At 41.5% G+C, this 14316-nt stretch overlaps 1 protein-coding gene across 3 annotated transcripts in view; it reads right to left on the bottom strand.

Annotated features, from left to right (window-relative positions):
- Window positions 1-3972: 3972 nt before the first annotated feature.
- LOC128084460 (uncharacterized) overlaps window positions 3973-14316 on the bottom strand; it is a 41064-nt gene continuing 30720 nt past the window's right edge. For 2 of the 3 annotated variants that reach the window (XM_052690526.1, XM_052690525.1), the window contains exons 4-15: window positions 14129-14193; window positions 13615-13877; window positions 12644-12804; window positions 12133-12285; window positions 10632-10761; window positions 9600-9674; window positions 7441-7530; window positions 6963-7117; window positions 5851-6012; window positions 5376-5446; window positions 4947-5051; window positions 3973-4678 (exon numbers count right to left, since the gene is read on the bottom strand). In XM_052690526.1, the coding sequence (XP_052546486.1) occupies window positions 4524-4678; window positions 4947-5051; window positions 5376-5446; window positions 5851-6012; window positions 6963-7117; window positions 7441-7530; window positions 9600-9674; window positions 10632-10761; window positions 12133-12285; window positions 12644-12804; window positions 13615-13877; window positions 14129-14193 (1585 nt within the window). In that variant the 3' untranslated portion in view covers window positions 3973-4523. Of the gene's footprint in view, window positions 4679-4946; window positions 5052-5375; window positions 5447-5850; window positions 6013-6962; window positions 7118-7440; window positions 7638-9599; window positions 9675-10631; window positions 10762-12132; window positions 12286-12643; window positions 12805-13614; window positions 13878-14128; window positions 14194-14316 lie in introns of those variants that run through there. The other variant, XM_052690527.1, reaches the window with a different exon arrangement.

Here is a 14316-nt window from a genome sequence, read left to right as displayed (position 1 = left end):
AAATTAAAAAGACAAACCTAGAAACTTTCAGGTTGGAAAAAACCTTAAGATCATGAAGTCCAACCATCAATTTAACCCTACAAATCCACCAGTAAACCACGTCCCTAAGTATCTCATCCACACATCACTTAGATACCTCCAGGAACCGTGACTCCACCACTTCCATCAGATAGCTTGTTCTAATGTGTTGCTATTCTTTCTGTGAAGAAACTTCCTGATATCCAGTCTAACTTTCTTCTGGCACAACTTGAGGCCATTTCCTTGCACCCCATCAGTTGTCACTTGAGAAAAGACCAGCATCCACCTTGCTGCAACCTTCTTTCAGGTAGTTGTAGAGATCTAAGAGGTCTTCCCCTAGTCTTCTTTTCTCCAGACTAAACAGCCCTGTTCCGTAACCTTGTATACCTAGTTTTCTAGTCCCTTCACCAGCTCTGCTGCTCTTCTTTGCAAGCATTCTAGTAACTCAGTATCTTTCTTTTAGTGAGGGGCTCAAAAATTCCACATTACTAGTAGGTCCAAATCCCATGTTCTCTAGGTCATTCTTTTAGCTTATCCTTATATGCTGATGACTAATACCACTAGGAAACCTGCAGCAGCAACTATTCCAGAACATTCACGAACTTACACCGTAAGTCTCTTGAAATCATTACCATGGCTAGTAAAGCAAGTTTTCTTAACTAACTTTGCTAAGTATAGCAATTTGTACTTAACTTAGAAAGGAGTGTTTATGGAAAAAATAAACTAAAATACTGAATATATTTCTGAAAATATTCAGAAAATAGTCAGCTACTCTCATTTAATATGAAAATCTAAAATCAAGGAAGCAGACTTTTTTTTATATTTTGTTTTAATGGGAGAAGTGCATGAATTTACTAGGATGAAAACTTTATTTATTTATTTATTTATTTATTAATCCAGCTACAATTACTGACATAAATAGGCTAAAATAAGCTATACTACAGTGCCCATGGGAATTAAAGGGTAAAGAATCCAGGATGCCTTTCTGAGAGCACAAGAGCTCTCCGTCCCTCTGAATAAGGAAGTGGGCTGAGGAGGTAGGAAACTGGCATGGCTTGGCAAAGGACCTTCTGGGTGTGCTGACGGCAAAGAAAGGTGTGTACAAGCTCTGGAAGCAAGGGCGTGTCACTTGGGAAGAATAGAGGGATGCCGTCCAGACTTGCAGAGGTGGGATTAGGAAAGCCAAGGTGCAGGCAGAACTGAACTTGGAGAGGGATGTGAAAAACAATAGGAAGACATTCTACAGGTACATTGGCCAGAAGAGACAGGCCAAAGCGAGTGTACCTCCTTTGGTAAAAGGAGAACTGGCTTCAACGGAAGAAGAGAAGGCTGAGGTACTGAATGAGTTCTTTGCCTTGGTCTTCACTGGTGGCCAGGATTCCAGTATTTCTCACGTCCCTGAGCCCTGCATCCCTAAACCTCTAGGTGGGGACCAGGATGGTAAATCACCATGGGGGGCACTGTAAGGGCTGAGCAAGTCTAAGACCACCTCATGAGACTGAATGTATGCAAGTCTATGGGGCGTGCAACCCAGGGTTCTGAAGGAGCTGGCTGAGGTTGTTGCTGAGCTGCTCTCCATCATATTTGAAAAATCATGGCTGTCAGGTGAGATCCCGAATGACTGGAGGAAGGGTCATGTCACTCCCATTTATAAGAAAGGGAGCAAGGAGAACCCTGGGAACTACAGGTGGGTGAGTCTCGCCTCTGTACCTGGGAAGATCATGGAACAGATCATCCTGGATGACATGCTGGATCACATGAGGAATGAACGTGTGATCCGAGACAGCCAGCACAGCTTCACCAGAGGAAAGTCATGCTTAATCAATCTGTGGCCTTCTATGATGGAGTGATGGCTTGGTGGACAAGGGAAATGTGACCTATGTCACTTACCTGGACTTGAGCAAGGCCTTTGACATGGTTCCCCACCACATCCTTATCTCCAAATTGGAGGAATGTGGATTTGATGGGTGGACCACTCAATGCATAAAAAACTGGTTGAAAGGCCACAGACAGAGGGTGGTGATTAATGGTTTTATGTCCAGGTGGAGGCTGGTAACATGCGGCACCCGCAGGTGCTGTCTTGGGACCAGTGCTCTTTAACATCTTTATCAATGATGTAATTGAGTACATCCTCAGCAAGTGCTGAGTGGTGTGGTAGACACAGCGGAAGGAAGGAAGGGATGTCATTCAGAGAGACCTCAACAGACACAAAAGACGGGCCCAGGTGAACCTAATGAGGTTCAACACAGCAAAGTGCAGAGTTTTGCACTTGGGACTGAGGAATCCCAGGCATCCATACAGACTGGAAGGAGCGGTCCTTGAGAGCAGCCTTGCAGAGAAGGACCTGGGGGTCTGGATAGATGAAAAACTTAACATGAGCCAGCAGTGTGCTCTTGCAGCTCAGAAAGCAAATGGTATCCTAGGCTCTGTCAGAAGAGGGATGGCCAATAGGGACAGGGAGGTGATTGTCCCCCTCTACTCTGCTCTTGTGAGGCCCCATCTGGAGTATTGTGTCCAAGTGTGTGGAGCCTCCAGTACCAGAAAGACATGGAGCTGTTGGAGAGGGTCCAGAGGAGAGCCACAAAGATGATCAGGGGACTGGAGCACCTCCCCTACGAGCACAGGCTGAGGGAGCTGGGCTTGTTCAGCCTGGAGAAAAGAAGGCTGCAGGGTAACCTCATTGCAGCCTCTCAATACCTAAAGGGAGCCTACAAATAAGAGGGGAATCAAGTCTGAAAGCGTTGATACTGCAGGACAAGGGGAAATGGTTTTAAGTTGAGAGAGGGAAGATTTAGGTTGGATGTCAGGGGCAAGTTCTTTACTATGAGTGATGAGGTGCTGCAAGCCCAGAGAGGTTGTGGATGCCCCATCCCTGGAGGTGTTCAAGGCCGGATTGGATGGGGTCCTGGTCTAGTATTAAATGAGGTTGGTGGCCCTGTCTGTTGCAGCGGGCATGGAGATTCACGATCCTTGAGGTCCCTTCCTATCCTGGCCATTCTGTGATTCTGTAAAGGCAGAATGTTATACAAAAGGAAAGCTGGAAATATGAAGATAATTCTTTAAATATATTAAATGCAAGAAAGATACAGAGTTTTCTTTGGTGTATTGATTCATATACGTGATGTTGTATTAACATAACTTCAGCAGCAACAATATTTTACAGTTGAAGGCATGTGCTCAGACAGGTTCTGCACAAAAGCAGGACTACATGTAAACTGGACTTACAACTGGAGAGTTCTACAAATACAACAGAGTCCCTGGCACATATTTTGACTTTATCTACAGTGGCAAAATATCTCAGTGTCTACCACAAGTGTGCAAAATGGTGCATGCAGTATCATATCAGCTGTAATATTTAGGACAGCAGGAAAATGCAACTTCATTCCAAATGCCTAGAGACATGGTTATTTTGTACAGGGCATGTACCTACATGTCAGATCTTTATAAAAAGTAACTGTTCTACTTTGAGTGGGAGGTAGAGTAGAAAACAGGGCCATTTCAGATGGCTTAGTGGAACTCCGACAGGTTCTTCAGCAGTCAGTAGGGACAGGAAAGCCATAAACTTGAGCATAGGAAGTTCCGTACTAGCATGCAAAGGACCTTCTTCATGGTAAGGGTGATGGAGCACTGGAACAAGCTGTCGAGGGAGGTTGTGAAATCTCCTTCTCTGGAGATATTCAAGACCTCCCTGGACACCTATCTGTGTAGCTGGCAGTAGGGGACCTGCTTTGCAGGGGAGATGTACTCGATCTCTGGAGGTTCCTTCCAGCTCCTACAATTCTGTAATTCAGCTTTATACTTCTTAAGGTGCAGAAAATCTTAACAGTGACTTCCAAAAACTTTCTAAAACTCAAGTGTGTATTCTAATGCTACTGAGGATTCTTTATAGCATGCTAAGACTTAGCGCTTCATTGTATCTGTACCTTTTAAAAAGAAAAGAAAACAGTAGATGTGTATGATCAAATAGATCCATTGTTCCAAGTAGAAATTATAGAAAGGAGATCAATACTCTCAAGACATGAAGAGGATATTCAAATGGAAAATTTTCCTCATCTTATGTTGTGCTTTGTGCTTAGCGCCTTCTTTCTCAGAAACTCAAAGCTCTCAGTAGGCTAATAATAATCAATTTAGCCTCACAACATCCAGTGAGGTAGGTAAGTATAAACCCATTTCACAGATAGGAAAACTAAGGCAGAATTCTGAAGTAACTTGCCAGTGGTAAAATCAGAATACATTTCCAGGAATCCAGATTCCATTGCTCTGTACAATTAAAGTCACTCCCTACTAACACAAAGCAAGCAATACATGCAACATTTTTCCCTTCTGCTGCTGTGATTCTGGTGACAGGAAGGAAGTGAATATATTTTCCCGGTTGAATTCCCACTTTCTTTGGCAAAAGATTCATCTGTAATACACTCTTTGCAGAGGTGCTTATTCCTAGAAACAATAGAAAAAAGATGGTTTCTCTGTAGCAGAGAGACTGCACAGGTTCAAGCAAGGTAGAATTATTTCCTGCAGAAGACTTGCTGCTTGGCATTCTTCACACGTTGTTCTTCTTTCAGGTTCTTCTGCCGTGCATGTTTGCTGGAGATGAGCTCCACATGTTCTGAGGGGAACCATCCCCTCTCCCTGTCTGAAAGTCTCACTCCTTCCATCCATCCTGTAGGAGTGGGGACAAACACAACATGAGGCAAAATAGGTGAGGATTTTTCCATTACTCTTCCCTCAAACCTCACTCCAACAAAGCCCTAAAGCCCCTTTCAGCTTCCATATAAAATTCTTTAATGAAGATAAAAAGTCTCTTCATTCTTTCAGATGAACAACCACAAATGAGAAGCTCCTTCTGAAGCTGGATTGTGCTGTTAAAAGCTTTACACTACTTAAGTAACTTGCTAACCATAATTTTAGATATCGTTCATTCTGCTCACCATCATTGCTGTATTGCATAACCATGATGATATCTGCTTTCTCCAAAGCTAGCTCATCATTTTCCCGAGCTTTGTACATCCTTATGCATTGAACCTGTGGTGCATCTAATAGGAGAGGAAAGATCATAACGGTATACAAGAAAGTAACAGTAAATCTCTATGTATCAGCCCAGATGAGGAAGGGGATAAAAGATTGCCCAACCACTGAAGAGCAGAGAATTGGATGGGAGATTACACATCTTCTACCAAATGAGGAATAAAAAATAAGTAGAATGACTGACAGAACCTGGAACTGAGGAGAAAAAAACATGAATATATTTTAATTACGTAAAGGAAAATATTCTGCCATGGAGTCATTCTGGGATAATCCACCTTGCAGTAATTCCAAGTTGCCCACTCTCCTTGGTAATAATAGCAGAGCAGTCTTACCAGGACATTCCAGGAGGTCCAATTCCCCTTGTGGAGGAACCAAAGCAGAGATCCACCTCAGTTTCTCACTGCTGAAAAACATCACCAGGTATGTGTCAGATTTCAGTGTGAGGGACAGCAGTGTAAGAGTGCACGTGTATGTGTGCACATGTCCATCCTCACAGGAGGGTCAGCAAGTGGGTCCTTACAGAAGTAGGGGAAGAAGTGGAAAAAAGGGTGGGACAAGGCAAAACTCCCATTTTTTCAGGCTGATGGTATGAAATGACATTGTAGTATTCTATAAGCAGCTGTGATGAGAGAGGAGCAACATGATTCATTAGGAACTCGTTATGGCAAAAGGATGATTTCTGAGTTTCCATTCAGCAGCTGTGCTTTATATTTCAGCATATTGGTAGTTAAGGGACAACCACGAGGCTCATAGGAGGTGACTGGTTATGGCATTGGGACATATTAAGGTAACCTTGAGCGAACTCACTGTGTCTCTGTGCGAAATAGAAACTCCACTCTCTTTCCCTGGCAATTCTGAAGTAGAAAGAGACGGAAAACATTTTTGTTTGTTCCATGCAGTTTCATCTCACACTTTTCCCCACGCACATCTGAGAAAGCAGCATGATCAAACACAACAAAACGTCCACCCCTGCAGGTAAAGAGGAGGAACAAAAATTGTGAGTATTAAGGTGATGAAGGCTAACAAGTAAGTACATGTAATTGCCTGATGTTAGGAAAGCAAGAAGCTTTTAATGATTACTGATCTGCTTCAGACACCATAAGCTTTGTTTTTGCTGGAAATCTGAGAAGGCAAGAGAAGATTTAACTAAAAGGGTAGAAATACAACCTTTGCAAACTCTGTCAAGATTTTATGTAATAGATTACAGCATAATAAAAACACCATCTTTTCACCCACCTTTTTAAACTACTTTTTCTGTTTCATTAATTTGTACATTCATGAGACTTCATACTATCATTTAGGAGGAAATTATTCTCTGAGTATGTAACAATCAGAAAGATCAACAAGATGGATAGGTGATACTGGAGGTATAATGACAGGGGGACTAATGCAATAGAAAGATGTTGTAAGGCAATGAAAAAGGACTGCTTACCTGTCTCAAAGATTAGGCTCACAGGGGAAAACTCCACAAAGGAGGGATCTTCTGAAAGAGATCCTTCCACAGTGGCAGATAGTCCTTACAGGAGGTCTAAGAGAGGTGGAGCCAAGCTGTCTGTGCCTGCGCTCCCAGAGCTGACCAAGTCCTTTCCCCAGGTGCTCAATCAATGGTTCAGGCCATAACTCCATAGTTACCATACAGAGTATAACTATAATAAATTGCTATTAAAGCATTTCATATTATAGAGATAGACAGAATGGAAATATTGTACAATGAAGTGCCCAGTTATATTGTTTTGTTTATATTTTGATAAAACATCAGGAATGTCACTTAAGTGATACTCACGTAATGCAAGGTTAGGAAATGACTTGACAAATGCCGCCACTTGCTGGCAGCCAGAAGGAACTGACTCTAATTAAAGCACAGACCCAGAAGGATGCATTTTAGAAGGGACAGCAAGAACTGTGGCTGAAGCACTCACTCCTTTGGCCGAGATAGGAGCAGACAGTCATTGAAGAGATGTAGGCAGATAGGACGCGTGGTGACTTTCCATTTTGGACTTGGAGTATTGAAGTCCAGCGCTGTTAATTCACCACACTTCACTAGTCGCCTTGACTGTGAAACGAGTGGGAATATCTACAAGACAGAAGTAATATTTATGTGAGGTGTATGCAAGGAAAAAAGTATCCATGAATTTTGGATTTTGATCTTTCTATAGAGGAAGCATACTTTCATTTCTTCAGCTGGACCAAGACAATTTGTCTAGAGACCTTCAACTGAATTCTGACACAAGTGTTTGGGTAAGGGAAGCACTGATGAAGAATTGAGCTGTGTAAGCTGTTGAACCAGCATATCAATGTATACAAGGGAGGAAAACAAAAGAAAGCACAAGTGACTTTGTAAGGAATGAGATGAAAGATATTAGGCTAGAGCAAGGCCAAGGGCATGGACAATCTCACCTTGCACTCAAATTCTATCTTCTGGCTGAGGTAAATCAACTCTTCAGTGCTTTTCATGCGTTGAACATTTTCATTGCAGTCTTTGATGAGCTGCAGAGGAAAATAGGTGATAGTGAGGTGCAGCACTGCCTACTGGAATCAGTATTGTTCCCAGGAACCTATGAAGAATCATTAAATTACAATTCTTGGGCATCCTCCTGAGGGAAAAAAAAAAAGAAAATTTCAGACAAGCATATTAAAACTTATCCATACCTTCAATGACTGTTGTTTTTTTTTTTTCATTGAAGTTTTCATCTGAATTTCTTAAGAAGTCTCTGTGATCTTAATAATCCTTCTGGGTTCCTTCCAACTGAGGATATTCTATACATATTGTTTTAACTTGGGGATACTAGGAGGGATAGTAGAGACTTCCTTCTCCTTTCAGATAACAGAAGTTTAATTACCAGTTATTTGGATGGAGCTTTTATTTGATGCTCCACTGTAAAGACAGGAGGATGATTAGATAAACATCAGGCCAGATTTTTCACAACCCAGAGCTTTTTGCAGTAACTCTGAGGACTTGATACAACAGAAATATTTCAGTCTTAAAGCTGCCCACATAGCTGTCTGAGGTGATACAAGGTAGCTATATGACAGTGTAGCAGAGGTGGCTTAAATTACACAACTAAATTACAGAATTCCATGTATGATATCTTACTCACCTGTCTCAGACCATAGTATTCTGGGATCTGTGCAGAAGGCAAGTGCAGTTCTTCAGATTTTAAGGAGCTATGCATCATGTAGAACTGGTGTTTAGATTTGTGGTATAGAGTTGCAGAGTAATTACAAGAAAGGGAGTGACACTCCAAGAAGGTCAAATGAAGACTAAACAAAACAAGGGCACAAGGGCTACCAAGGAAAAAGTTAATTTTGCAGTACAATTTGCAGGTAACAAATACTCTCAGAAGACATTAAGTCTTGCCTCTTTAATAAACAGAGAGTAAGGATGAATGTATTAAACACCTTGAGATTTTTTTTTTTAAAAGAGCAAGATCTTCTTGAAGAAGTGAGTGATAAATTGATAGCTAAATAGAGACAAAGATAAAGAGCACAAGGAGAGATAACATTTAGGAGACTGGTATAAAGGACCAGTGAAAAATGCTTTCAGGCTTCCTGTGGTATGTTTGGTAGGTTTCCAACACCTTAGAACAAGGCCATGGCTATGACTACAAACCAAAGACTGATAACAGTGAAGTATGGGATCATGTGAAATAACAGGGTAGTCTCTGTCCAAAAAAGAGACCTACTTTCCCCACAATAAAGTTTTCGCTACAAACTTACTGTTGCAAACTTGCTTGTTTACAACCTTGGGATGGTATACCTGCAAGTCCAGCAGGCATAAAAGGATGCCTGAGAGAAGCTTCAGGGGGCTTTTAACTTTCTGCTATTTTCTAGTTAGAGAATTCAACCTTTGGATGAGCTCACCCCTTCCCCTCATCTATTCTCCAGCACTGGTGGGCAAGCACTAGAACTCCTTGAAATGGACCAGTGATGTCTTTCTTTGTCTCTCATTCTTTCTCTACTTCTCTCTCTCCCCTTCTTTTTCCTCTTGATCTTCTTTTACTCATTTTCTTTAGTAGCCATTGCCTAAATTTACCTTGAAACACTTGATAAGTGCCAAAGTATCCTTTACCCATAACATTGGTTAACTGTTGTTAGAAAGTTGCCTAATCTTGACTTGAAGTAGTTGACTTATCCTTGTTAGAAACTTGTTTAATTTTGCCCTGGACTGTTATTTGAAACCTCAATGAATCTTCTTGCATAGTTCCTGTGAGTAACTATCTGACTCCACCACTTTGGTGACTCATGCAGAGAAGGGAGTGCCCTATTTTGGGGTCTCCAAAGATTTACCTCCCTTGCAACCCACTGATTAGACAACTGGAAAGATGAATCCTGAGTTAAGTGTTATTGGCAAAGATTCAGTTGCATCCCAGCTAGGTCCTGTCTTAGTGCTCAATGCAGAAGATGCACAGGAACATAGTAATTTATTATAGGTGACAATCAGTAATATGGGCCATTGGCAGGGGTCACAAGTGTGAGAGTCAATAGAAAAAGCATATACCGACACCCTGAAGCTCTCCAACTGTGTATGGCTGTGGAGAACAGGTTGACAGCCTTACCTTTTCAAGTGCATCATAGGCCTGTGTTGCTTGCACTTCCTCCTCAGACCCAGGCCGAGTTCTCTTCAGGATATTCTGCATGAGAAAAAGCATTTTTCATAATGTAGACAAGAAGAGCAGAGCTCTCAGAAGGGCTCAAGAAACAAGGAGACATTAAGATATAGCCTCAAGAGAGAATGAAGTAGTGGTAGGAGATGTGGAGATAACAAGGCCAGAAATTTAAGATGCAGGATGCAGTTGACAAGCTGCACTGAACAGGGCATCCCTGAAAATTTAAATGGAGTTAACTATCCTCTGTATGTTACATGATATAGGAGACAACCACTACTCTGAGCACAGTCTTAAGTGCAGAATAATTCTTTGCCTGATACCCCTTTTCTCCTTTCCAAAAGAGGCTCAAATAACAAAAAAAAAAGTTCCATGGAAGTGCTCAAGGTTGATTCACTGGGGACTTGCATGTTGACTTAATAGGAGTGTCCCAGAGAGACAATGTTGCAGGCAAAGAATAGAGACAGATCGCCTTCCAGAGGGCAGCCAGGGAACATGTGCCTTCTAGAATGAAGCAAAAAAAACCCAAAAAAACAAAAAAAAAATACAAACAAAAAACAAACAAAAAAAAAAACCAACAAAACAAAACAAAACAAAACAAACAAAAAAAATTTAAAACACGTTCAGAGTTACTCAATTAATTATTCATTGGTATGTAACTGTTGTAGTGTTACAACTAAGTCCTAATAATATACAAAAATATATTGCCTCACAAGAGAGACTGTATCCAATTAATGGCATTGATCTAGCACACACCCATTTATCATTGTACAAATGCCTGCTTTATTTTTTGAAATGCATATTCATAATAAATGCAATGGAGTTGCTTTAGGGCATCTAGCCAAGCTTATCACACAGAGCATGTAGAGCTGTATGCAGCCCATCCCGCTAGTGCTTGATGCTAGTTCATATTTAGTGACTTTCGGACTTGAAGAAGGGTCAGATTAAAAGAAAGTGTAGAAAAACTGATAAATGAGCAGTAACCTGCAGGAGGAGTTTAAGTCGAGTGATGCGCTGGAAAGGGAGGATGAGGAAGGATTTAAGTGAGAGGCGCTGGCATACTGGATCACTTTCCAATCTTTCCAGGACTTGTTGAAATCCTGCATTTCCACTCCTGTGGGAAAGTAAATGAGAAAGCATATGCAGGCATCAGAGCAAATAAATAGTCTTTCTAGCAGAGAAAGAGTACCAGATTTCAGTGAATGTTGAAGTATGCCAGTCACTGCAGTCATGTTTTGGCCCTAGAGCAAGAAATGTCAAGAAACTGGACCACTCAGCATAGTTAGAATAAGTATAGGTTTCTAACAGCTATAGGAGGGCAACACTACAATAAAGATCTTGTTTGATCTTTCTTCTTTGTGGTATAGTACTCTGGAATAACCAGAAGTAGCATCTATGTTTCAGTCTCACCTACAAAAAGGGTACCTTTCACAAAATAGTTGTGGTTTGTATCCTTTCTTAATACCAAATGGCCTAGCTCCAGGGGCTTTACCCAGGGAGTGGAAAAGCTGCTCCCACAATCTTGCTACTGCTGGGAAGAGTATTACACCTGCCTTACTCTCTAATGTGTTGCTTAATGTCTTAGAAACAGCCACTGCCATCCAGTTTTCTGTCTTCAGCAGCAGCAGATACAAGAACAATGGTATGCAAGTGGCATCTACTGCCAGAACAGTCCAATTCTATATCCCTGAAGAGTTGGAAAAGAAGCTTTTATGCCCAGAAGTATCTCACAAGTAGCCATTGTGCCCACAATACCCTAGATGATATTCTGAAGGTTCTTTCTGTGCAGAACTGAGCCTTCACTCAAGGAAACCAATGGTAAGACTAAAAGTCTCCCAGTCAGCAGCACCCAGAGCACCCAATGCCTGAATGACTTGTTTCGAACAGTGACATCAACTAGGATTGTTTTTTTACTGATGATAGTGCAGAAGTCCTAAGGAAACTTTGCTCATGACTGAGCCTGAGCAGTGCTTGATTGTGCCACTGAGTGCAGAAGACAACAGCAAGAGAAACTCATGATGCTCTGGCCTTAAGATTTTCAATCCATTTCAAACACTCTTGAATAGCCAGTTTAGATTTAATGGCAGCAACCATACTTTTCTTAATTATCACTTTCAGGTTCTTAATAGTCTGAAAACCACATACTGACAACAACTGTCTAGAACAATCATTTTTGCTCTAAGGTTGTGGCAATTGCCTTCAATAGAATATTTCTACTGAATGTTATTCTCTTACATTATCTCAGTTGTTCTTTTTCTCCTCTCAAAAGAGGAGCCTTACAGAATCTCCGACCGTCTGTTCCAAATGCTACTGAATTGAAGAAGGCTTCTACCTTTTCTTCTGGAGATGTACTGCAAACAGATGTACCAGCAGATGTACAACAGATCATACTTGCTGTATGCCTGTCACTTGAAACAGTGCACATCAGAAGTGCAGCAAGCAAACAGGAGGCTGTAGAAGGTTTCAACAAATTTTAAAAACTTACAGTAACCGCTGGAAGGTTTGCTCCTGGTATGTCTGGTTTGTTACATATGGTAGATAGACCCTGCGGAACTCAGGAGCATGTTTCAGAGCCACATCACATACATGGAAGGTGAACATGTCCTCTTCAAACTTCTCTTCCAAGTCAAAAAGGAAACTGCAGCACACAGTTGTGGTGCCATAGAAGGAGAGAGAAATCTATGTTTAATGACTTACATTTAATTGATTTCAAATCAGGTACTGTCATATTATGTCTGTAATCTTATTTACTTATATTTGATTCAGGATTGTGCAGCTGCACCGTCTGCACATATATTTTGTAAAAGTTGCATTTGGTTTGGACTGAGGTCTAGTTACTTGTTTGCAGTCAGTGCCACTAAGACATGGCAGCATTTTGAATATTCTGACTCTGTAATGATCTCTGAGCACAGTTATATCATTTCCAGTTGTTTGAAGGCTGTAATTTGCACTTCATGGAGGGTGTTAGATGTGGAAGTAAGGGGCTGTAATCTCACCTGGCACTGACATCACGTACATCCTGAAGGCGTGAGAAAAGCCACTGACGCTCCTGATTGCTGAGAATTGCCTGGAGTTCTGTTGATCGCTGGAAGTGATCCACTGCCACATTTAAACTGCGCAGATAGGAAGCCTCAGACATTATCAACTCAAATTTGGCCTTGAGAGAAGAAAAAAGGGAGCAGAACATCAGCAGACCAGGCAAGCCTGCAAGGAATCTTATTAGGTGGAGATGGGATAAAGCAAGAAAACTTTTTAGTATGCGATGTGTGCAATTAATTACAAAATAAGAGAAACTTCAGGAACGAAAGACAGCTTGCAGTATGACTTAAAACAATAGTTACCTGTTCTAATTTTAGTTTTCATTCTTAGACTCCACTTTCCCCTATGTTATGTGCTCCCATAAATTATCCAGCATCAACACTGCCTATGTTCTTTTTCTCCTTCATGTTTCACATGCTGTTGTTTTTTTCCTCTTTCTCAGGGTTCTCCCATCCACTTGTTTGTCCCTCCAATCTTCCTTAACCTGTTACTCCATGTACCAATTTGCCGAATACATACATATATCTTCTCATTCCCCCTCAGCCCTGCAGCACATGTGGGTCAATTCTCTCATAAGCTTAAGTGTGGGAGAAAGCTCAGTTTTCTATTTAAGATTCTATTTTTCATCAAATTTGTTCAAAATTCCTTGTTTTCTCTTGTTCCAATTTCCTAACATCTGTTTTCATGAAGTTAGTGATAGAATTTTTATCTTATTTCTGTGCTTCTTCTACCAACAATGCAGAACTTCAGCATTGTATTACTTCATAAGTACTGACACCACATTCCCAAACTGCTTACATGACACGGTGACCTCTGCATTCAACCACTGCATTCCCACATCAGGCATTTTTGCTTTCCACTTTAACCACCGTCCTCCATCCTCCTTGACTACAAGCCACCAATCTACCTTATTACATCTATCCATTACCTCTTGCAGCTTCTGCTCATCACGGGACATATTGAGTAATATTCTGCTGCCCCGGATCATGGGGATATCCTGCCAGAGGGATGCGTTTGATGACACTGACAGACGTTGCAAATATGAGTCCTGGGGAGACAACACTTTCCTTCGTAGCCTCGGGGAGCTTGGCAAACTCGATTCTGTATCCTCTGTAAAAGAATCCACTCTCTTCTGGCTTTGAATGGCCTTGTTCAGAACCACATCACTGTATTCCTGATACAGCAACTTCGCTGTGAAGAGAGGCATATATTTTTACACTTTCTATGAAGCTATCTGCCCTCTACTTCAGTCTGGAGAAAACTGTTAGGATAACATTAAACCATATGTATCTACTATCAGCCATGTAGTGACCATGACTATGGCTTCACTGCCTCCACTAAACACTCCTTTCTAATGCTCCCAAGTGACAAAACCAACAGCAAGGGTGGGAGATGACAGAAGATAGTGGTCTGCCATAGCACTTCAAGCAGAAGGTACTTACAGGAGTTGATGAGTTTGGAGTGCCGACGTTTGAAGGTCCCCATTGAGTCTGCAGGTTTCTTTTCTCTGTTAGGAAGTAAGGATTTGCAAACACAGAGAAAATGAAGAGCACAGTGCCAGTGATGGATAACCCAAATCTTAGTAATGGATCTGACACAAGGCCCTGTCTAACAAGCTCAAGCTCCACAT

The sequence above is a fragment of the Tympanuchus pallidicinctus genome, unplaced genomic scaffold (assembly GCF_026119805.1).
Source record: "Tympanuchus pallidicinctus isolate F22 unplaced genomic scaffold, pur_lepc_1.0 scaffold27, whole genome shotgun sequence".
NCBI lineage: Eukaryota > Metazoa > Chordata > Aves > Galliformes > Phasianidae > Tympanuchus > Tympanuchus pallidicinctus.
Note: the sequence above shows the minus strand (reverse complement) of the source record. Positions and strands in the feature narration are given on the sequence as shown.